The following is a 21,670-nucleotide window of genomic DNA, read 5'->3' as shown; positions in this document are numbered from 1 at the left end:
CTGGTTCTTTGAGTAGATGTAGCCGTGTATTCCACTTTACTGTGTATGCACCTAGCACGTTAGAGCTGGAGAATTTTTCCTAGCAGTACCAATAGGGGGCAACACTTGCACCTTGTGGCCACAACCCTTCCCCATGCTACATGATGCAGCAACTATCTCGACCCCCCCTTAGTTCCTTCTTACCATCCGTCCCTGGCTGGAATGGGAGCACTGTGTCATTCTTCACCTCACAGTTCCTCATTCTTTGACTTAATTGCATATAGTTAGTTGGTACCTTTTAGTATTAGTGTTAGCATTAGCTGGCTTAGTAAAGTGTTTTGCCTGGTGTTACGCTCACCAGGGTTGGTTGTCTGTTGTAGAATTGTAGACTATCAGGGTTGGAAGAGACCTCAGGAGGTCATCTAGTCCAACCCCCTGCTCAAAGCAGGACCAACCCCAACTAAATCATCCCAGCCAGGACTTTGTCAAGCCTGACCTTAAAAACCTCTAAGGAAGGAGATTCCACCACCTCCCTAGGTAACCCATTCCAGTGCTTTACCACCCTCCTAGTGAAAATGTCTCCTAATATCCAACCTAAACCTCCCCCACTGCAACTTGAGACCATTACTCCTCATTCTGTCATCTGGTACCACTGAGAACAGTTTAAATCCATCCTCTTTGGAACCCCCTTTCAGGTAGTTGAAAGCAGCTATCAAATCCCCCCTTATTCTTCTCTTTTCAGCCTCTCCTCATAAATCATGTGCTCCAGCCCCCTAATAATTTTTGTTGCCCTCCGCTGGACGTTTTCCAATTTTTCCGCATCCTTCTTGTAGTGTGGGTCCTAAAACTGGACACAATACTCCAGATGAGGCCTCACCAATGCTGAATAGAAGGGAATGATCATGTCCTTCAGTCTGCTGGCAATGCTCCTACTTATACAGCCCAAAATGCCGTTAGCCTTCTTGGCAACAAGGGCACGCTGTTGACTCATATCTAGCTTCCCGTCCACTGTAACCCCTAGGTCCTTTTCTGCCAAACTGCTGCCTAGCCATTCGGTCCCTAGTCTGTAGCGGTGCATGGGATTCTTCCTTCCTAAGTGCAGGACTCTGCACTTGTTCTTGTTGAACCTCATCAGATTTCTTTTGGCCTATCATAAATATAAAGGGAAGGGTAACCACCTTTCTGTATACAGTACTGTAAAATCCCTCCTGGCCAGAGGCAACATCCTGTTACCTATAAAGGGTTAAGAAGCTCAGCTAACCTGGCTGGCACCTGACCCAAAGGACCAATAAGGAAACAAGATATTTTCAAATCTTTTGGGGTGGGGGGGGGAGGCTTTTGTTTGTGCTCTTTGTTTACGAGTTTGTTCTCTCTTGGGTCTGAGAGAGGCCAGACAGAAATCCATCTTCTCCAACCCATCCTAATCCAAGTCTCCAATATTGCAACCAATAGAGGTAAGCCAGGCAAGGCGGATTAGTTTATCTTTTGTTTTATGTGAATTTTCCCTGTGTTAAGAGTGAGGTTTATTCCTGTTTTCTGTAACTTTTAAGGTTTTGCCCAGAGGGGGATCCTCTGTGTTTTGAATCTGATTACCTTGTAAAGTATTTTCCATCCTGATTTTACAGAGGTGATTCTTTTTCCTTTTTTTTTTTCTTTTTTATAAAATCCTTCTTTTAAGAACCGACTGATTTTTTCCATTGTTCCAAGATCCAGGGGTTTGGCTTTTTGATGATTTTGCAACAGATTGGTTAGGATATTATTCTCCAGCCTCTCCAGGAAAGGGGGTGTAGGGCTTGGGGGGATATTTTGGGGGAAGATGTCCCCAAGTGGTCTCTTTCTCTGTTCTTTGTTTTAAATGCTGGGTGGTGGCAGCATACTGTTCAAGGACAAGGCAAAGTTTGTACCTTGGGGAAGTTTTTAACCTAAGCTGGTAGAAATAAGCTTAAGGGGTCTTTCATGCAGGTCCCCACATCTGTACCCTAGAGTTCAGAGTGGGGAAGGAACCCTGACATAGCCCAATCCTCTAATTTGTCTAGGTCCCTCTGTATCATATCCCTACCCTACAGTGTATCTACCACTCCTCCCAGTTTAGTGTCGTCTGCAAACTTGCTGAGAGTGCAATCCACACCATCCTCCAGATCATCAATGAAGATATTGAACAAAACCGGCCCCAGGACCGACCCTTGGGGCACTCCGCTAGATACCGGCTGCCAACTAGACATGGAGTCATTGATCACTACCCGTTGAGCCCGACAATCTAGCCAGCTTTCTATCCACCTTATAGTCCGTTCATCCAGCCCATACTTCTTTAACTTGCTGGCAAGAATACTGTGGGAGACCATACCAAAGGCTTTACTAAAGTCAAGGAATAACACGTCCACTGCTTTCCCCTCATCCACAGAGCCAGTTATCTCATCATAGAAGGCAATTAGGTTAGTCAGGCATGACTTGCCCTTGGTGAATCCATGCTGACTGTTCCTGATCACTTTCCTCTCCTCTAAGAGCTTCAGAATGGATTCCTTGAGGACCTGCTCCATGATTTTTCCAGGGACTGAGGTGAGGCTGACTGGCCTGTAGTTCCCTGGGTCGTCCCCCTCTTTTTTAAAGATGGGCACTACATTAGCCTTTTTCCAGTCATCCTGTCGTGCGTGTGTGTGTGTGGAATCCCTAACAACGACCCTCACACAAGGTGCTTGCTCTGCTTAGGTGAGGCTCATATCAAAGAGTGGTTTTCAATTTGTAAATTGTTCACAAAATGGACTCAAGCGGCTAGAGACCTTTGCCTGAAGCAGAACCTTCTCAAGCAGGCCACGAGGCCTGTTTCAGTACCAAGGCCTACGTCAGATTGGAGGTTGCCCTCCTCTCCAGTGAGTGGTACCGGCTCATGCTCTGGAGTCACTGCCTCTCCAAAGAGGCATAGAAACCACTGTCCTTTGAACGCGCCAAAGAAAAGGTTGCAAGACCAAGTGTGACCACTCCAGATCTCGAGGAGACTCTTCTTACTCCTCTAGGAAAAGTATGGCTACTGCTGACATGCAGGATGCAGCATCTGTTCAACCGCTCCCCAGTACCACACAGGGATGTGAGAGGCCCGGTATCGCTGAATCTGGTTCCAGCCCCAGGGCGTCCATTGAGTCTGGTACTGAGAAGGGTTATGCTGACATTGACAGTGTCCACATCAGCAGCATATCAGGTGGCAGAGGTGGTGGACCTCCTCTGCCTTTCCATCCTGAGCTCTACTTTGGTTCAGGACTTCTCCAAGGCTGTGTCATCCACAGCTTCGCTATCCGGACAGGCTGCTGAACCTTTGTTGTCTGTTGGCACCGCATCCTGATGTTGCCTTACCACCAGCTGTGGAAGTGAGTCTGGTGCCGGGCTCAGCACAATGGACCTTGTTGGCACGGAAAACTCCTTAGCACCGCTGCATTTCATGCTACCGATATTACTGTGGTGGCACTCCCTGCCCTCCACCTCTGCACCGTCTGCTGCTTTGGGACTGCTGCTGATTTTGGGACTGGTGCCACTCCCAGCACTGGAGACAATGGAGGCATACTGGGTCCTGGCTGTGCTATTTTCATTGTTGGCACCGGTCCCTCCCTTGCTTTGGATGATTGGACCAGTTGCTTGCACTTTGGGGCTGGCTCCAATCACCTGGCCTATACTGGGGACTGTTCATAGAATCATGGAAAGTTAAGGTTGGAAGGGACCTCAGGAGGTCATCTAGTCCAACCCCCTGCTTGAAGCAGATCCCTAAATGGCCCCCTCAAGGATTGAACTCGCAACCCTGGGTTTAGCAGGCCAATGCTCAAACCACTGAGCTATCCCTCCCCCTCATGTAGCAGCTCTTCCCACAGTTGGGACAGGGGCCCCTGGCCTGGTGCCCTAACCTTACCCTTATGCCTAGTGACCCCCCACCCCCCATGGAACCTGTGAGACACTCCTCGTTCAGAGGTTGCGCTCCTATTCTCACTCCTAGGCAAGATCACCAGGCATGTTGTTGGCTGAGACTGTTGGCCCACTGCAAGTTCAGGTACCAGTTGTCCTCCCCCTTGTGGAGCCTCTGGAATTGTCCCATCCTGGTCCGCCAGTTCGTGAACGGGACCTGTCATTCGCTCAGTTAACTGCCTTTTCATCATCCCTGAATGATTCAGCCATGCCTGGCTCTTCCTTCCCTTCAGTGCCTGAGGACTTCAAAGATGGCCAGGATGCTCTGCAGCATGTGGCTGCTTCTCTGGGCATCCAGGTGGAGCTCCTGTAGGAGAACACCCATTAGTTGCTGGACATCCTGCAACCATCTGTCCCAGGGCGAGTGGCCCTCCCAATTTAATGATGCACTCTTAGAGCCTGCAAAGGTTCTTTGGAGGAAACTGGCTTCATTGCTGCCTACAGCAAAGTATTTGGAGAAATGCTACTTTGTCCTGATGCAGGGGTTTTACTCCCACCCAGATCCTAATTCCTTGTTGTAACTGCAGTGAATGACAAAGCTCGGCAGGGCAGATTTAAGTCTGCTCCTAAGAATAAGGACTCTAATAGGATGGCCTTAATGGGTAGAATGAACTACACCACCTCTTCTTCCCTAGAAATGCAGACTGTGAACAACAGGTATTGCTGTTCAGATACTATTTTGTAAATTGGATGACTGTCTAAATTTACAGACCAGCTGCCTGAAACCTCCAGTGAGGAATTTTGGGCATTTATTGCTGAGGGCTTCTTGGTGCCTAGAATGTTGCTACACTCTGTGCTAGACGTAGTGAATACTTCAGCCAGAGTGATGGTCTCAGTGGTAACCATGAGGAGGGCGTCCTGGCTGCAAAATTTGGGTATTGCTTCAGTGTGCAGCCCGCTATAGAGGACTTGCCCTTCGATGGTCAGGTCCTCTTTTCAAACAAAACTGAAATCCTTCGAGGGTTCTAGGGCTACCGTATGTTCCTTGGGGGCGTATACACAGGCAGTGCAAAATCGCCAGCATGGTGGTCAGCAGCAACAACACTGCCTGCAATGCCTCTTTCGGCAATCTTTTCCTCCCCTGAGAAAGTGGACCTAGGTCCCAGGGGCAGAGACATTCAGGTTCTGGGTTCAGCCAGTTGACGTGCTGTCCCCAAGCACCCGTTTTGGCTTGTTTGTCCAGAGCAGCGGTCCAGTCATGACTTTCACTACCCGGGTCCTTGCCATTTGGGGACAGGCTAGCTCGCTTTCACAGTGTTTGGTGCTCAGTTACCACCAAGAGCTGGGCCCTAAACACCATCAGACTGGGCTATGCTATCCAATTCTCCTGCACCCTAACCCTCCCCACTCTCTCTCTCTTTCTTCAGAGACCCCTCTATGAGATACTGCTCCTCGAGCAGGTCTGGTTGCTACTGGCTTTGGGAGTTGTGCACAAGGTCCGTCCGGAGTGCCAGTGTCAAGGTTTTTGTTCATGGTGCTTTCTGGTTCCCTATCCTCAATCCCTGCAACCTCAACAAATGTATCAGATACCTGAGGTTCCGAATGGTCCCCCTCTCCGTATCCTCCCCATGTTGACTCCAAACAACTGGTTTGCTGCTCTGGACCTTCAGGACACTTACTTCTATGTGGCCACTGAAGAGTTTTCCACCTTGTCATGGTGAATCACCATTTTCAGTGCATGTCCTTCCTTTCTGTCTGTCTTCTGTCCCCCCACCCCCCGGTTCTTACCCAATGTATGGTCATGGTGACAGTGTACCTCAGGAAAAAGGGAATCCTTGTCGTCCCGTATCTGGACAACTGGCTACTAGGGGGCAGGTCCAGAGAAGAAGTTCTTTCTCACATACATGTTATGCTGTGCTTATTCTGGATCTCATCCTAAACACTGAAAAGTTAACATTGGTCTCCACTCAGAAAATCGCGTTCATTGGGGCCCTAATAGACTCTGAGTTTGAGAGCATTTTTGCTGACTGACCATTTTCAGATGATTTGGTGCCTTTTGTCTCAGTCTCAACCTTTTATGACTGTTCAGAAGTGCCCGAGATGCTTGGGCCACAGGTCTGCATGCACTCAGGTGGTTCAGTTTGCCAGGCTGCATCTTCACCTTCTTCAAATGTAGCTCAAGAGCAGCCTACCATCCAACCCTTCACACTTGGGACAGTTTGCTCTGTCTCCATCCGTTGATCCTAGACTCCATCCTGGCGGATGGGTCAGGGCATTCCCTTCATCTGGCCCTTACCCAGGGGTGAAAGTAACATAGAAGACTTACCGGTACGGGGGCCCAGGTCTAGCCACTTTTAAATCACTGGGCCCGGAGGGGGGCCAAAAGGCAGCGCTTTAATGTCGGCTGCGTAAGCGCCGGTACTGGTGGCCACTTCGTAGCGGTACGCCGTTCTGGCCCTCTTTCACTCCTGCCCTTACCAACTAGGATTGTTGTCGCTGATGCCTCCCTGATGGGTTGGGGAGCACATCTGGGGTTGCTGAGAGTCCACGGTTGGAGCAGGAAGCTTCACTCCTGCATATCAGTGTGCTGGAGCTTTGGGCCGTCTACGATACCTGTTACACTTCGCTAGACTGCATCAGGGGCTCAGTGGTTCACGTATTTACTGACTATAGAACTGCGATGTATTATTATATAGGCAAGGAAGAGAACATTGGATGTGCTCTGTCATCCAAGAGGCAATCAGGCTGTGGCTGTTCTGCATCGCAAAGAGTACCACTCTGACAGTCCATCACTTACCCCACTTCCTGTGAGTGTTGCTTGTGAGTCACTAAGTGGAATGCATGGCTCCATCTACTTGAAGAAGAAATGTTTACTTGCTGTAACTGTTGTTGTTTGAGATATGATGCAGACGTGTATTCTACGACCCACCCTCCATCCCCTCTGCGTCGGAGTCTATGGGCATTCAGTGTGAAGGAAGCGCCACTTCATATAGCCAGAGGAGGGGGTATAGTCTTGAGGCGCGAGTGCCACCCCCTACGGGTACTGCTAGGCAAAACTTGCTGGCTCGATGCACTGGGCATGCACACACCTAACTGGAATACACGTCTGTCTCACATCTCGAAGAACTACATTTTGTCTTGAGCCTTGACCAAGTCTTTAACCTGGTTACAAAGCACAGTTAAGGTCCAGGCTGTACTACAAATAGCAGCTGGTTTATGGGATGACCACGTTGCAACCAGATTGTCAGAGGTGGCTGAATTTGTAGTACACATAGAGCCAAAGGCCCTGACTCAAATATAAACTTGGGCTAAAGTGCTTTCCTAAGTCCCACTGACTTAATGTTTCCAGCCAAGACACACATGTGCACACACACCAAGCTCCTCCCCTCCCCCCAAAAAACAACCTGTTGAGAGCATGGCATTCATTGGAGTTGCACCAGAAGTAATTCTGGGCTGCACTCCTTCCTGCCTCCTATCACCTTGTCTTATTCTACACCACCTTGCGAGTTGCCTTCCTTGCTAACGCCATCTTCATCAGTGTCTAAGTTAACTCCCTGTGAGTTACACCATGTCACCATTTACAGCTGTTTGAACCCCCCATGTAACTTACATCTCTGATGAATATGTCCCAGAGACATCCAGAGGAGCTGGATCTGTTTAGGGCAGGTGTGAACTTGTGCCCAGTGCTTAGCAGAATCCTTTAACATTCGTATCAAGCTAATGTTGGTATAATTCTTTTGTAAATGTAAAATCACGATTACTTGTGTTTCAGTCAAATACATCTCCATGTAATCAGCCAGGATTTTGATTCTCCTTGCCTTAAAAACAAAAAGCACTGGAATTCTTTTACTACAGAATACTTCTTAAACTCTCAAGGTAAAGACTTTATAAAATTTGCTCCATGATGTATAATGTTATCATTTTCATGTATTTTCAAAGCTAATGTAAATCTTAAACAGTGTGTTAGAAAAAGTGGAAGGTCCTGCTTAGTTTTGGATATTGGGTAACATTGGTTTTCTGACAAAACTAGCACAGCATTTGATTGGCTTATGTTTAACAACGGGACAGACTCTTCTATTTCCAGGAGGAATAGTTCTTGAAGAAAGAATGTGGCGTGTTGAAACCCTATTCTGCAACGATAAAATGCTTTACCTGTTTAGGTAAAGCAGCGTGCAGACTCTTCATAGTGCTGAGAGTGCAGTGTTTTGATACCAAACGTCTTTGTTTCCTTCAGACGTGATAGAGATGGTGAAGACCAAAGGAAAAGTTCTGGTTAAAGATGGGACCTCTGCGCTCCTCAAGTTGCCTCTCAGATGTCACGTGTGCAAGCAACACCAGTCTACCATCCCACAGTTAAAGGAACATCTCAAGAAACATTGGCCAAAATAACTGTACAGATCACTGTGTGAAATCTGATCAATCTAAGGCTAAACACTTTTTGTCGAGTTGCATAGATTTTTGTTTTAGCTGAATTACAGGTTTAACACTGCGAAGGTTCCTCGCTAGTACAAACAGCATACGACTGACACTTTTGTAACTTCTTTTTAGAATACAAATAAAGCAGCCTCAAGTTCAGTATTTTGTAGACTCATTGTGGACTATCACTCCCGCAGTGTGTCTGACTGGGAAGTCTCTCAAGGGCTTTCTGGGGGAAAATGTGGCTTATGCTTATTCAAAGGTCTGCTAAGTACCTGGTACAGATTGAATAGATTCCAATGCTAGAAGGGACCATAGGGATCATCTAGGCCAGGGGTGGCCAACCTGTGGCTCCGAAGGCTCTTCAGAGGTTAATATGCGCTCCTTGCATAGGCGCTGACTCCGGGGCTGGAGCTACAGACCTTAACTTTCCAATGTGCCAGGGGGTGCTCACTACTCTGCCCCTTCCCCTGAGCCTGCCATGCGCTCACTGCTCTCCCCCCACCCCGAGCCTCCTGCGCATGCGAAAGAGCTGATTGCGGCAGGTGGGAGGCACTGGGGGCTGGAGCAGGGGTGGGGGAGCTGATAGGGGGCTACAGACTTATTTCTGTGGCTCTTTGGCAATGTACATTGGTAAATTTTGGCTCCTTCTCAGGCTCAGGTTGGCCACCCCTAATCTAGGCTGACTTCCTATATAGCATGGGCCAGAGACCTGCCCCACAATAATGCCTAGAGTAAAGCTTTTAGAAAAAAACATCCCCCCCCCTTGATTTAGAAATTGTCAATGATGAAGAACCACCACAGCCCTTGGTAGGTTGTTCCAATGGTTAATTATGCTCACCGTTAAAAATGTAGTCCTTATTTCCCATCTGAATTTGTCTAGTTTCAACTTCCAGCCTTTGGATTATGTTACAACTAGGGCTGCCAAGCCATTAAAAGAAATAATTGCGATTAATCGCGCGATTAAACAACAATAGAATACCATTTATTTTAAATATTTTTGGATGTTTACTACATTTTCAAATATATTAATTTCAGCTACAACACAGAATACAGTGTACAGTGCTCATTTTATATTTTAATTACATATATTTGCACTGTAAACAAAATTCTATTTTTCAATTTAGCTCATACAAGTACTGTAGTGCAATCTCTTTATCATGAAAGTTGAACTTACAAATGTAGAATTATGTACAAAACCCCCTACATTCAAAAATAAAACAGTGTAAATCTTTAGAGCCTACAAGTCCACTCAGTCCTACTTCATGCTCAGCCAATCACTCAGACAAACAAGGTTGGTTACAATTTGCAGGAGATAATGCTGCCCGCTTCTTGTTTACTATGTCACCTGGAAGCGAGAACAGGCGTTCTCATGGCATTGTTGTAGCTGGCGTTGCAAGATATTTACATGCCAGATGCGCTAAAGATTCATATGTCCCTTCATGCTTCAACCACCATTCCAGAGGACATGCGTCTGTGCTCATGATAGGTTCTGCTTAATAACAATCCAAAGCTGTGCGGACTGATGTGTGTTCATTTTCATCATCCGAGTCAGATGCCTCCAGCAGAAGGTTGATTTTCTTTTTTGGTGGCTTGGGTTCTGTAGTTTCCACGTCAGAGTGTTCCTCTTTTAAGACTTCTGAAAGCATGCTCCATACCTCCTCCCTCTCAGATTTTGGAAGGCACTTCAGATTCTTAAACCTTGGGTCAAGTGCTGTAGCTGTCTTTAGAAATCTCACATTGGTACCTTCTTTGCGTTTTGTCAAATCTTCTGTGAAAGTGTTCTTAAAACGAACATGGGCTGGGTCATCATCCGTGATTGCTATAACATGAAATACATGGCAGAATGCGGGTAAAATAGAACAGGAGACAGACAATTCCCCCAAAAGGAGTTCAGTCACAAATTTTAATTAACGCATTATTTTTTTTAACGAGCATCATCAGCATGGAAGCATGTCCTCTGGAACAATGGCCGAAGCATGAAGAGGCATATGAATCTTTAGTGCATCTGGCATGTAAATATCTTGCGATGCTGGCTATAACAGTGCCATGCGAACGCCTGTTCTCACTTTCAGGTGACATTGTAATTAAGAAGCGGGCAGCATTACCTCCCATAAATGTAAACAAACTTGTTTGTCTTAGCGATTGGCTGAACAAGTAGGACTGAGTGGACTTGGAGCCTCTAAAGTTTTACATTGTTTTGTTTGAGTGCAGTTATGTAACCAAAAAAAAAAAATCTACATCTGAAATTTGCACTTTCCTGATAAAGAGATTGCACAACAGTGCTTGTATGAGGTGAACTGAAAAATACTATTTTTTTAAAATCATTTTTACAGTGCAAATATTTGTAATAAATATAAAGTGAGCGCTGTGCACTTTGGATTCTGTGATGTACCTGAAATAGATATTTGAAAAAGTAAAAAACATCCAAACATTTAATAAATTTCAATTGATATAAGTGCAATTAATTGCTATTTAATTTTTTTGATTAATCGTGTGAGTTAACTCTGATTAATTGACAGCCCTAATTCTAACCAGCAAAAACACTGAAGTCCATGAAGAATTGCCAGACCATTTAATGTTAATACGTTAGATTACATTTAACGTTCACTTAAGCCATTTATTTAAATAGCCAATATTCATTTTAAACTTACTGGACAACTGAACTAGTAGACGAAAGGAAACAGCTGATTGTTTCTCAGCCTGCTGATGTTAGCTTGTAATATTATCCCAGTGAACATGCCTGCTGGATTGTCCACAGGCTCAAAAAGGTGATGAGTTAGAGCAGGGGTTCTCACACTTTTGTACTAGTGACCCCTTTCACATAGCAAGCCTCTGAGTGCAACCCCCCCTATAAATTAAAAGCACATTTTAATATATTTAACACCATTATAAATGCTAGAGCCGAAGCAGGGTTTGGGGTGAGGCTGACAGCTCAGGATCCCCTATGTAATAACCTCGTGACCCGCTGAGGGGTCCCAACCCCCAGTTTGAAAACCCCTGAGTTAGAACCATTAACATTTTCTGTGGCCTATAAAAAACACTTGTTCATCATAATTCGTCTTTGCTAACACAGAGCTGCTGAAAGAACTGGAGTGAAGCCAAAGCAAAACTTCTGTCTGGACTGGAGGGTCTAATTTCAGGGGAGGCTAGAGTTACCATTAGGGAACCCCCTCTTAATTTCTCTCTGAAAGTGGGCAGGGATGCCACGCAGCGTGGTCGTACCTCCACACAGCACAGTATTTAATTCTGCCTTTCCTCTCTCAGGGTGGCATCCCGTTTATTAATGCAGGTCATGGTCGGGGAGTGACGTGCTGGCTGAGCTGACTGTAGCAGGGAGGGTTTGAAGAGGGCTTCTGCAGCACCCAAAAACCTGTTTGCCAACAGAGATCAGGTGCATATCTGGAAGTTCTCAGTCAGCGTGGTATTGATCATGTGCCAAATCCCCAGGGAATCAAGATCAGAAGCAGCAAGGCATCACTTTTGCTTGATGCCTTCTAAGCTGTGGAGATATGTGTCTGTAAACATGTTCTCAGATTCATTCGAACAGTTTCACTAGGTATTGTGTGAGGTCCTCTCCAGCACCGTTCATATTATTGGAAATGTTTTGCAGCGTGACACCTGAATGGATAGATAGTATGCAGGAAACCCACATGGCCACTTTCTACACCCAGACCTGAGGTCTTTCCAATAAGAATACGTGGACAGTGTAGACTGGCAGGCTATAAGCTTTGGTGGAACACACAAGATTTCAAAGAGCAGCTCTGCAGATCTTTCCTTATTGGTGACAAGACTCAGTGGAGGGTCTGCTATCAGGACAGTGTGGACCTCAGGATGGATACTGATATCCCTGTACAAGAAATATTCCCAAATATTGTGGACACAATTCCAGTGCACCGTATGCCATGTCTCAATGGACTGACTAGGTTTAATGGTATTAGCATTCAGACGGTCTTATCCAAGCCTATTTTGTTTTTGTTTTTTTGGTCCCCAATTCTAAGTCTCCTGAAAACTCTTACTTCCTGTAGATGAAATCACATGGGCAAGCCTTGGTTCTGCAACAAATCCACAGTTACAATGCTGTGACTAAAGTCTACAACTAGTACTTGCATCTTCTTTGTGCCCTTGGGCTCAGCCTTTGGAGACGAGGTACATGTCCCCAACAACATGTTATCCTCTCCATGCCCTTCCTGCGCAGCTGTCATGGCTGTAGGCCTGGCATTAGCCCTGTTCCTTGCAGCCATTTGCATCCGCTGTTTAATTTTGACAGCCAGATCATTCGAGTAGATGGCATGAAGTCCAAATAATACTCTTGTAACATTAGTATTGTCATGAGAAGGTCATTGCTTTGATGTCATTAGTGCTGTGTGCTTGTGGAAAGGGCGGCTTCTTACGTGTTTACCAGTGGGACTGTTGAAGCAATTATCAAGTATAAAAAATGAACTGCAGCTCCAGAATGTTTTATTCGACTTTGTGTCAAGGTGGGTGATGACCTTGTGCTTCCCGGCCCAGGGCTGGTTGCTGGATTGCACGCTGCTGTGGAAAAAGGCTCTTCCTCACCTTCTCCTGGGGTCGCACATCCTCATCCTTTGGGGCCTACGTATTAGGGCGATGGGTGCGCTGAACACGCTGAGGTGGCATTCTAGTACAGCCAGGGCTGGCTCCAGGAACCAGCGAAGGAAGCAGGTGCCTGGGGCGGCCAACAGAAAGGGGCGGCACTCCGTCCGTCATCAGGGTGGCACGTCTGGGTCTTCGGCAGCAATTCCCTCTCTTCCTCTTCAGCAGCACCTCGGCGGCAGCTCAACCAGGCTTGTTTTTTTTTTTGTTTCCTTCTTCCTTCGCCGCTTGGGGTGGCAAAAAAGCTGGAGCCAGTCCCGAGTACAGCCACTCTCACATTTAGAGAGAGACTTTTCCCTTCTTACACTGCTTATGTAACATTAAGATGTGGTGGTACACTGGGGACGGCAACAGACTCAGGCGGGATCCATGGGCTCCAGGCTGTGTAGCGAGGAGGCCCACCGCAGCAGTGAGTCAGGGGCATAGCGGTTGCTCATGGTAAAGGACCCAGTAATTCTAATCTGACTACCGAGCATTTTTCATCGAGAGCAGCTGTAACCACGGAGCACGCCAGTTTTCAGCTACTCAGTGATGCTTTTGGCTTTGCCCATATTGCTTTGCCATTCACAGCAAAAGACAGCTTAAAATAACACTAGCTAAGAATAAGATACTGTTCTTCTGCTTCTTGTGAACACTGCAGAGGAATCATTCAGCCCAAGGGACGGATATTCTTGCACTTCTCAACAAGGACTGCTCTAGCCAAGCAGTGGCACTAGGGGGCTCTGAAGAGAGCCCCATCCTCCTTAGCCAGCAGTCACATGTCCCCTTCCCCTCTTAGACTGGGTAGAAACCACTACTGGATCTTGCTGAAGGTATGTTTCATATTGATGATGTTGTGATGGACAATGGTGGTGTTCAGCAGGAGGCAGCCTCATTTTGGTGGTTTACAACAGTGTCCCTGTTGTACCCCACTGCACCCTAGACCTCTTCATTAACTCTGTTATGGCTCTGTATTTCTTCGTGGCAAACCTATAGATGACAGGAGGGGGGTGATAAGGCTACAAAGGGCTATACAGCACAAGCCTGACTCTGTATTTCAGTGTGTTCTTAAGCAAATCAGCCATGTCCCATCGACACATGATGTTGTGACAGGGTTCCTGGGGGCTGTCTCTCACCAGTGTTGTTTTTAAAAATGACCACAATCACACAAAGTTTGAGAGATGGAAACTTGTTGAATATTAAACAAATCAGGCCCCAAAGGAATACTGGTTAGTGAAACACTTAAAAATGACTTCAGAAAAGATCTAGACCTTTTCAGGAGGAGGCTGGGGAGGAAGCAGTTTGTTTCCTTGAGAAAAGAATGTAGTCAAAGCTAGTGTTAGACATGTTCTAGAACAACCCCTGTGTTACGTGCATTGCAGACATGCCTACTTGCTGTATCTGCACACATCATGGCTCCACAGCCAGTAGCAGCAGGTGGGAATGTTGGCATAGACCAGCCACCTTGTCACCTACTACTGCTCAGAGCCAGGCGAGGATATATGGTGGTAGAAACAGCGGCAGCCAGGCCCCACTAGTTCTCTGGTAGGCTAAACAAGCAGTGTATTTCCCCCAGAAGTCCTCACGTAGAGAAGACTTCTGAAATACTAAGCTGTAGCCCAAACGGCAGCAGACAGCTGATGTCATAATCAGTGATGTCAGTGGCATGAAAGTTCCAAAATTACCTCTGGTATTTCTCGGCTTGCCATGGCTTCTGCCAGTGCAGTCAAAGGGAATCAACATCTATGACAAAAGGAAAGGAAATGTCAGTCAAAGGAAGCGCCAACTCTGTGGCAGAAGCAACAATCCAGGAAGGTCCTGCAAAACGGGCGGTACTAGTTAGGGCCAGTAAAAAGCCTAAAGAGAATAGCGCTTCATCAACTCAGGGAAGCCCCAAGATTGTGAAGGAGACTAGAGCGGTGATCATAGACATTGGCACAGGTTACTGTAAGTGTGGATTTGCTGGAGAGCCTCGTCCCTCCCATGTTATTTCATCCACAGTGGGCAAGCATTTCCAGGAGACTGCTAAAACTGGGGACAATCGCAAAGAAACCTTTGTTGGAAAAGAACTTCAGGATGTGAAAATACCTCTAAAACTGGTCAACCCCTTGCGACATGGCATAGTGGTCGACTGGGATTGTGTCCAAGACATTTGGGAATACATTTTCCACAAAGAGATGAAGATTCAGCCAGAGGAGCATGCTGTCCTGGTATCCGACCCTCCACTGAGTCCTACCACCAACAGGGAGAAATATGCCGAGATGCTGTTTGAAACGTTCTGCACTCCTGCCATGCATATCGCCTACCAGTCCAGATTATCTATGTATTCATACGGAAAGACCTCCGCTCTCGTGGTAGAAAGTGGCCATGGCGTTTCATATGTGGTCCCTATCTATGAAGGTTATACTATGCCAAGCATTACTGGAAGAGTAGACTATGCTGGATCAGACCTCACCCATTACCTCATGAAGTTATTAAATGAGGCTGGGAAAACATTTACTGAGGAACAACTAAGTGTGGTAGAAGATATCAAGGAAAAGTGTTGCTATACGTCTCTGGACCTTCAGCATGACATGGGTTTGCCTCTCCAGAAACAGCAGGTTGATTATGAACTTCCAGATGGGCACCTAATTGCCATTGGCAAAGAGAGATTCCTGTGTGCTGAAATGCTCTTCAAACCATCCTTGATAGGATCACAGCAGCCAGCGCTTTCACTGCTGACAATGACCTGCCTCAATAAATGTGATGCTGATCTCAAGAAGACGCTGATGGGCAACATCTTGCTGTGCGGAGGTTGTACCATGCTGAGGGGTTTCCCTGATCGCTTCCAGAGAGACCTGACCAAGATGTGCCCCAATGACGACCCCATCGCAGCAGCATCCCCTGACAGAAAGTCTTCTGTCTGGACGGGAGGGTCAATTTTGGCATCACTCAAGGCCTTTCAGCAGCTCTGGGTTTACAGAAGAGAATATGAAGAACAGGGTCCTTTCTTCATCTACAGGAAATGCTTCTGAATACAAAGTGGACAAGACCGAGCTTAGCATCAACACTGCTGCCCAGAGCGGACTGTAGATGTCTAAGAACCTGTTTCTTTCTCAGATACTGGTAGCAAACCAAGCTACTAAAATGAAGTTTGGATCTGTGTTCCACTGTGGCTGTATTAAATGCTCAGAGCATTCTGTGTTGCACATTAACAGCTTTTATCTCGTCTGTTTCATAGGGATTTTCACTGTAGCCTATTTGACAAAAGAGGATTTACCAGTGTAAAAGGGATATAGCAGTTGGTACAGACCCATTGTCTATTGCAGTGGGTTTCAGCCTGTGGTCCAGGGACCCTGGGGGCCACAGGCTGTCTAAGATTTCCAAAGGGCTCCCCAGCTCCATTTGAAATTTGTTATGGATCCTCAAATGAAAAAAGGTTGAAAATGCCTGATTAAGCGATGGAGAAAAACAGCACCATTTCCAGCATCTACAATGAGTCTGCTGCTGACCACCAGCTATGGTCATAATGAAATTTTTCTAACTAATGGGTTACCCCTTAGTGCCCAAAATGGATCCGGGCTGGTAGACTAGTTTCAGAGTAACTGCACGTGCAGCTCCGTGGTCCACTCCAGGAGTACTAACCAGGTCTCCCGCAACAACCTGGCTCGGGGCAGGGACCTTTGTCCCACGCCTTTCTGATTGGAGGGGTCTAAGGGCGCACAGCCCCTGCCTTACATTGTGATATCCTTAGCAAGCCAGTCTGCCTAAGGGCCTGTGCCTTGCTTTCTTTGAGGCCTATGAACAGTGTATAGCCAGCACTTACAAGTTACCACACAGCTCCTTCAAAGCAAGCACATTTATTCTTAAGGTGAAAGAATTACAGCTGAAACATCATAAAAAACAATAGCTGGATTTAAACATGCTCCATAGGGCCCTAGGACACTGAAGTCTTTCCAACCCTTCCACAAGGGTTGAGGCCCCCTTGGACAGAAGGTCTTGTCCATTTGCTGGATTAGAAAGAACACCTTGTGCCAGTTAAAGTGCAGCCCTTTTACACCAAAAGCCCTTTTTTTTGTCTGCTGGTCTCAGGAAAACCCAGTAGGTGTGAGCTGTTACCAGGGGTGGTATGTCTTGGGGAGGTGAGGGGGATGTTTACAGCTTGAGTGAGTCACCACAATCACCCTCCCATTTTTAGAGCCTTGCAGAGCTGTGGCCACCCTTCCCTGTGGAATTGCACACAATCCCTGGCCCAACAGTCCATAAAGCATTCATAACCTACATGCAACTGCAATATCTGTCACCCTCAGACTGTGGAGTCCCAGTGGAATTCTGCTAGCCAAGTGTATGAAGTGTACAGGAGATTTGCTAGCTGTAGATTTATTCTGTCAGCCTGATGGAAATGGTAAGTCCCTCCCTCTTTTAGCACATCACTTGTACCTGGAGATGGCTTGTGTGTGCCAGCCCTTTTCCCAGGATATCCGGGGAGAACATTCAGACCCCAGCCATATGAAAGCCCATTCCTGTATCCAGGAGTCTGTGGACAGTCTGATTTGAAGCGCTCATGCAAAATAACACTTGTCCAACAAACCGACTCAGGGCAGCTTGGAGAGACAGTTTAAGCAATATCATCTTTATTATGCCATGTTTTGGGAAGAGAAGAGGTTCTGTACAGTAATCACTCTGACAAAGCACAATGTGCCATAGTCTGCTCTCATGTACAGCAGTGTAAACCTAGGGCCATACTTGCTGCTGGTGTAAACTGGCACAGATGCACCAGCTGAGGACCTAGTTGCCTAGTGTACAGTAGCTCTAGTGCAGTCAATGGTGGGACCGGGGATTGACTGGACAGGATTTGGCTAACGTCTTGTAACAGCCACCCAACGTCAAATGGGAAAACAAAGCTCAGTGCAGCAGGGAGGCAGTGGCTCTGTTGAACATTCTTAAAAAATGCATCACCTGGACTCCAGGGACACAGGATCCAAAAAGAGTGAACCTGGGCGATGTAAAACGACTGCAGTCTCTGCACAGCCATGGCAGCAGGGACGTACTGCAGCCAGGACAGCTGGCTCGGAAGCGGTCTTAGGTGCAATGCACCAGAGCTGCAAAAGGAGAGAGGAAGAGAGTTGGCAGATGTCCAACTCAGACAGCACCAGTAAGGGCTTCTCTATGGGGACTGCCTCTCTTCTTGTTCTCCAGGATTGGCGAGAACAGATCTACAGTTTGTGTGGCTATGTAAGTGTAAGAACAAAATGAAGGGGAAGCAATGAGCTCACAATAAACTACAGTTGAGAGTCCAGCAAGATTTCTTGGCCTCAGGTTACTGTAAGAGATTCAGTTTCCACTGGATATTTTTATTGAGTTTTGGAGGAATAAGAAGTTCTGCATCTGAAAAGCAAGAGAAGAGAAGGTAAGGTTCCCTGAAGTTCTCTTAGGAGCTGAACACTAGAAAGTCTCCATGGCTCTTCTTTTGCAGGCCATAAATGGTTGCTGACAAGCTTTCAAACAAGACAAGAGTTTCTCTTTTAGGAGAGGTTTCAGAGTAGCAGCCGTGTTGGTCTGTATCCGCAAAAAGAAAAGGAGGACTTGAGGCACCTGGAGACTGGCTTAAGGGTGTTGAAGGGAAGTATGTCCAAGTGGGGCTCAACAGGACCACTCCAGTTAGAGGGCCTCGAAGGGCATGTGACACATGTATAGATTTACAACTTGGCCAATCTATTTTGGGACTGAGGTGGGTTTGCCAGATTTCACCCCAAGCAAAAATATTTCTACAGATACCATTGTGATGCTAGTAGACCAGGTGCCAGCTGAGCACTGAAATTCATAGCTGGAAACCAGACCAGCTCACCTGTTAGTATAGCTCAAGACAGATGTTAGACTTGTAAGGATGTGTTTACACTATAAAACGCTTATAAGTTGCGGTATACAACTTGTAATGCTTGTATCCCATGCTATAAGATAATATGTAAGTTTTGCTTTATAACTGTAAAAATGCCTCCTCTGAACTTGTGAACCAAGGTAGGAGGAGTGGCTCCCCCGCCCCTCAAGGAGGACTACCAAGACAATAGACCCCTGTGAAACAAAGACTGGGTTGATAGCCCTCTTACACCCACTGCAGGTGCTATGTGCAAGAAAACTCATCCCATCAGCTTGAATTCTGGAAGAAGGAAAAAAAGACAGCTGACATGAAAATTCTTCATCTCTTTGCTATTTGGACTGTCACAGGGCTGGAGCTAGGAAACAAAAGCAGAGATCCCCAGGCTCAACCTGGGTTAGCCCTAAAAGACAATCAGTGCTGACAGATTACTGCAACTTGTCACCTTTTCGAACCACAGACTAACTCATTTGTGTATATACGTTGCCTTCTTTAACCTGTAAATAATTCATTTCTTTTTCCTAGTCAATAAACCCTTAGTTTACTATAGGGTTCACTATGAGCGTTGTCCTTGGTGTGAGATCTGAGGTACAAACTGACCTGGGGATAAACGCCTGGAATCCTGGGACTGGGAGCAATCTGAATCTTTTGTGATTCTTGGTATAAGTGACCATTTATCACTTAGTCCAGCTTGCCTGAGCGGCAAGATAGACTGGAGTGCCCAAGAGGACCCTCTCTGACTCCATGGTAAGACTATTTTAGTGCTTCAAGAGTTCACATTTGTTACTGGGTTGGTGAAATCTAATTCTAGAACATACCAACAGTTTGGGGGCGTCTGCCCGTTTTTGACAGTCTGCCCTGAGGTAGGCACTCACAGTCATGAACAGTTCCAGACAGCATGACAACCATCATCACCAGTAAACCCTCTTTGTTGCAAGGCAAATAATGCTTTCGAACAAAGTCCCTAAAATATCCCTGCCCCTGACATTTCAGTTTTTCATTTTCCTCTTGAAAGTGGACTGCTGCTCTGAAGAGGAAATCCAAACATGGCATTGTGGAGTTCTAAGTTCACCAGCTCAATTATTCCACCTCAAAGGTGTACACTTGCACAAGGAAAACATTTCTGTTGACAGTAAGCCTGCAAACCCAACATGGGACCTAGTCAAGCTGGATTCTTTCCTTCTTGTAGATCTCGCTAGCAATACCTGCTCTTCAGGCTAAAGCAAATTCTTCAGGACCCCAGTGCAAACCAACACTGCAACAGGTTAATACAGGTTACCAGGGGTGGTATGTCTTGGGGGGGTGTAAACCTAGCACTGATCCACATAGCACTGATGATCATTTGGACAACGTTCTGAAGGAGCGGAATGATGCGGTGGAAGTGGCTGGGTTCTTTTGAGCCAATGCTTACTCTAGCTGAGAGATCTCCCCTGGCAGCAAAAGGCTTAGGAATAAAGTTGAGCAAACAATCGATGTTTTGGTGCAGGGATATATATATATATATATAAATAAATATATATATAAATAAATATATATATAAATATATATATATATATATATAAATAAATATATAAATAAATAAATAAATAAATAAAAAAAAAATCCAGTTTAATATATGACACCAAACCAACTTTTTCCATCAAATCAAAGACTCAAATTTTGTTTTGAATCATCTGAAATGTTTTGGGTCAATTTGAAACTAAATGGGGTGCGTGTGTGTGGGTTTGTTTCAGGTCAACCAAAACATTTTAGATGACTAAAAATAATTCCTCCCGCACAAGCTTTTTGTTTTGATTTGATCACGTAGGGGTGTTTTCCCCACTCTTTTTTAAAACAGGCCACATTTGAATTTAACACAAAACATTTAGATTTTTTTTTTAATTGTGTTTTTTCTTGGCCAAAACAATTATTCATCAGCCCAAATTTCTGGACAGCTTGGAGGCACCAAAAATGCATTTTTTGACTAAAAATCTTGTGTGTCAAAAAAACATCACGCAGCTGTCCCCAGGAAGCCTACAGCTCCAATTTCTCAAGGTCCTGACCCAGCGGTAAACATGCACCCAGGAGTGCATGGGCAGTCTTCCTTTTTCAGCATTTCACAAGCTGCTTTTGGGTTCCTCTAACTTGGTTACATTTCATCTTAAAACAACATTAGACAGGTTGTGGGGCGAACTCTACCAGGTGAGTTTTTATTAGTGAAAAAGAGTAGATATTAATCATCTAAGTCAGACCACAGAAATCATCTCCCTTCTCCTTAGATTTCCAGCTCCTGAGAAGCAGGTACCTGGTTTGTCTAGTCAGGTGTAAGTGCCATGCACTCCTAGGGCAACAACATTGTCAGAGGAATTCATGAAGGGAAAAGTGTAACCCTTACAAGAGACACATCTGTTTAATGCCAAGAGGGAACATCAAAAACACGACTGACCTACCACATCGACCTCCAAACCGCGTCACTAGGCCATCGCTCTATAACACATCTAGCCCTAGTGAGGCTAGCATTGGAGATACCCTGTACCTACGGTTAGGATGCCGTATCCTTTCTTTAACTAACCTTGTACTGCAGGAGCTGCAATTCTTTGCTGTTGATAGGCGGCCATAATGCTATTTGCAGTTGAATTGGGGCCCAGGACCTGTAGGATAGGCAACACTGGTACATCAGCAATATTCAAGTCCTTATAACAATGAAGCAGAAGATTCCACAACCAAGCTCCCCAAGATCCACCCAACCGGCAGTTCTGCCTGTTGCCACTGAGGAAGTTAGTGCTCCCTTTGCAGGATGGGAGCTTGCTTGATATTGCCATTGGATTCAAAGGGAGATCTGTGCTCCTGCTCCTCCCCCCATGCCAACGCTTGGCATTTTCGGCAGATGATGCTAATGGCACGTATCCATCCATCTGCAGCTCAACTTATGGCTGCCAAGGCAGCTGCTATGAGATTCAG

The 21,670-nt window shown here is 46.0% G+C and overlaps 3 protein-coding genes and 1 pseudogene across 11 annotated transcripts in view; 2 read left to right on the top strand and 2 right to left on the bottom strand.

Annotated features, from left to right (window-relative positions):
• APTX (aprataxin) overlaps positions 1–8,439 on the top strand; it is a 36,133-nt gene extending 27,694 nt beyond the window's left edge. Inside the window, 2 exon segments of the mRNA XM_073346033.1 lie at positions 7,637–7,740; positions 8,099–8,439. Of these exon segments, the coding sequence (XP_073202134.1) occupies positions 7,637–7,740; positions 8,099–8,253 (259 nt within the window). The 3' untranslated portion in view covers positions 8,254–8,439.
• A 2,047-nt stretch (positions 8,440–10,486) lies between these two features.
• Positions 10,487–13,321, bottom strand: LOC140911984 (actin-like protein 7B; annotated as a pseudogene).
• ACTL7A (actin like 7A) lies at positions 10,711–18,414 on the top strand. The gene has a single exon (XM_073346031.1). The coding sequence runs from the start codon at positions 14,622–14,624 to the stop codon at positions 15,888–15,890; it is 1,269 nt and encodes a 422-aa protein (XP_073202132.1). The 5' UTR covers positions 10,711–14,621; the 3' UTR covers positions 15,891–18,414.
• The window catches only part of ELP1 (elongator acetyltransferase complex subunit 1), a 116,654-nt gene continuing 107,149 nt past the window's right edge, over positions 12,166–21,670 (bottom strand). For 6 of the 9 annotated variants that reach the window (XR_012159184.1, XM_073346016.1, XM_073346009.1 and 3 more), the window contains 2 exons: positions 21,282–21,360; positions 17,468–18,243 (listed from right to left, as the gene is read on the bottom strand). Coding sequence is in view for 7 of the 9 variants with exons in the window: in XM_073346016.1 (XP_073202117.1) it covers positions 18,176–18,243; positions 21,282–21,360 (147 nt within the window). In the remaining 2 variants the exon portion in view is untranslated. Of the gene's footprint in view, positions 14,620–17,467; positions 18,244–21,281; positions 21,361–21,670 lie in introns of those variants that run through there. The other 3 variants (XR_012159185.1, XM_073346011.1, XM_073346012.1) reach the window with 2 other exon arrangements.

The sequence above is a fragment of the Lepidochelys kempii genome, chromosome 5 (assembly GCF_965140265.1).
Source record: "Lepidochelys kempii isolate rLepKem1 chromosome 5, rLepKem1.hap2, whole genome shotgun sequence".
Taxonomy (NCBI): Eukaryota; Metazoa; Chordata; order Testudines; family Cheloniidae; genus Lepidochelys; species Lepidochelys kempii.
Note: the sequence above shows the minus strand (reverse complement) of the source record. Positions and strands in the feature narration are given on the sequence as shown.

What these genes read in the sequence shown, in the direction of transcription:
- ACTL7A (XM_073346031.1), top strand. Translation starts at nt 14,622, where the DNA reads ATGACAAAAGGAAAGGAAATGTCAGTCAAAGGAAGCGCCAACTCTGTG.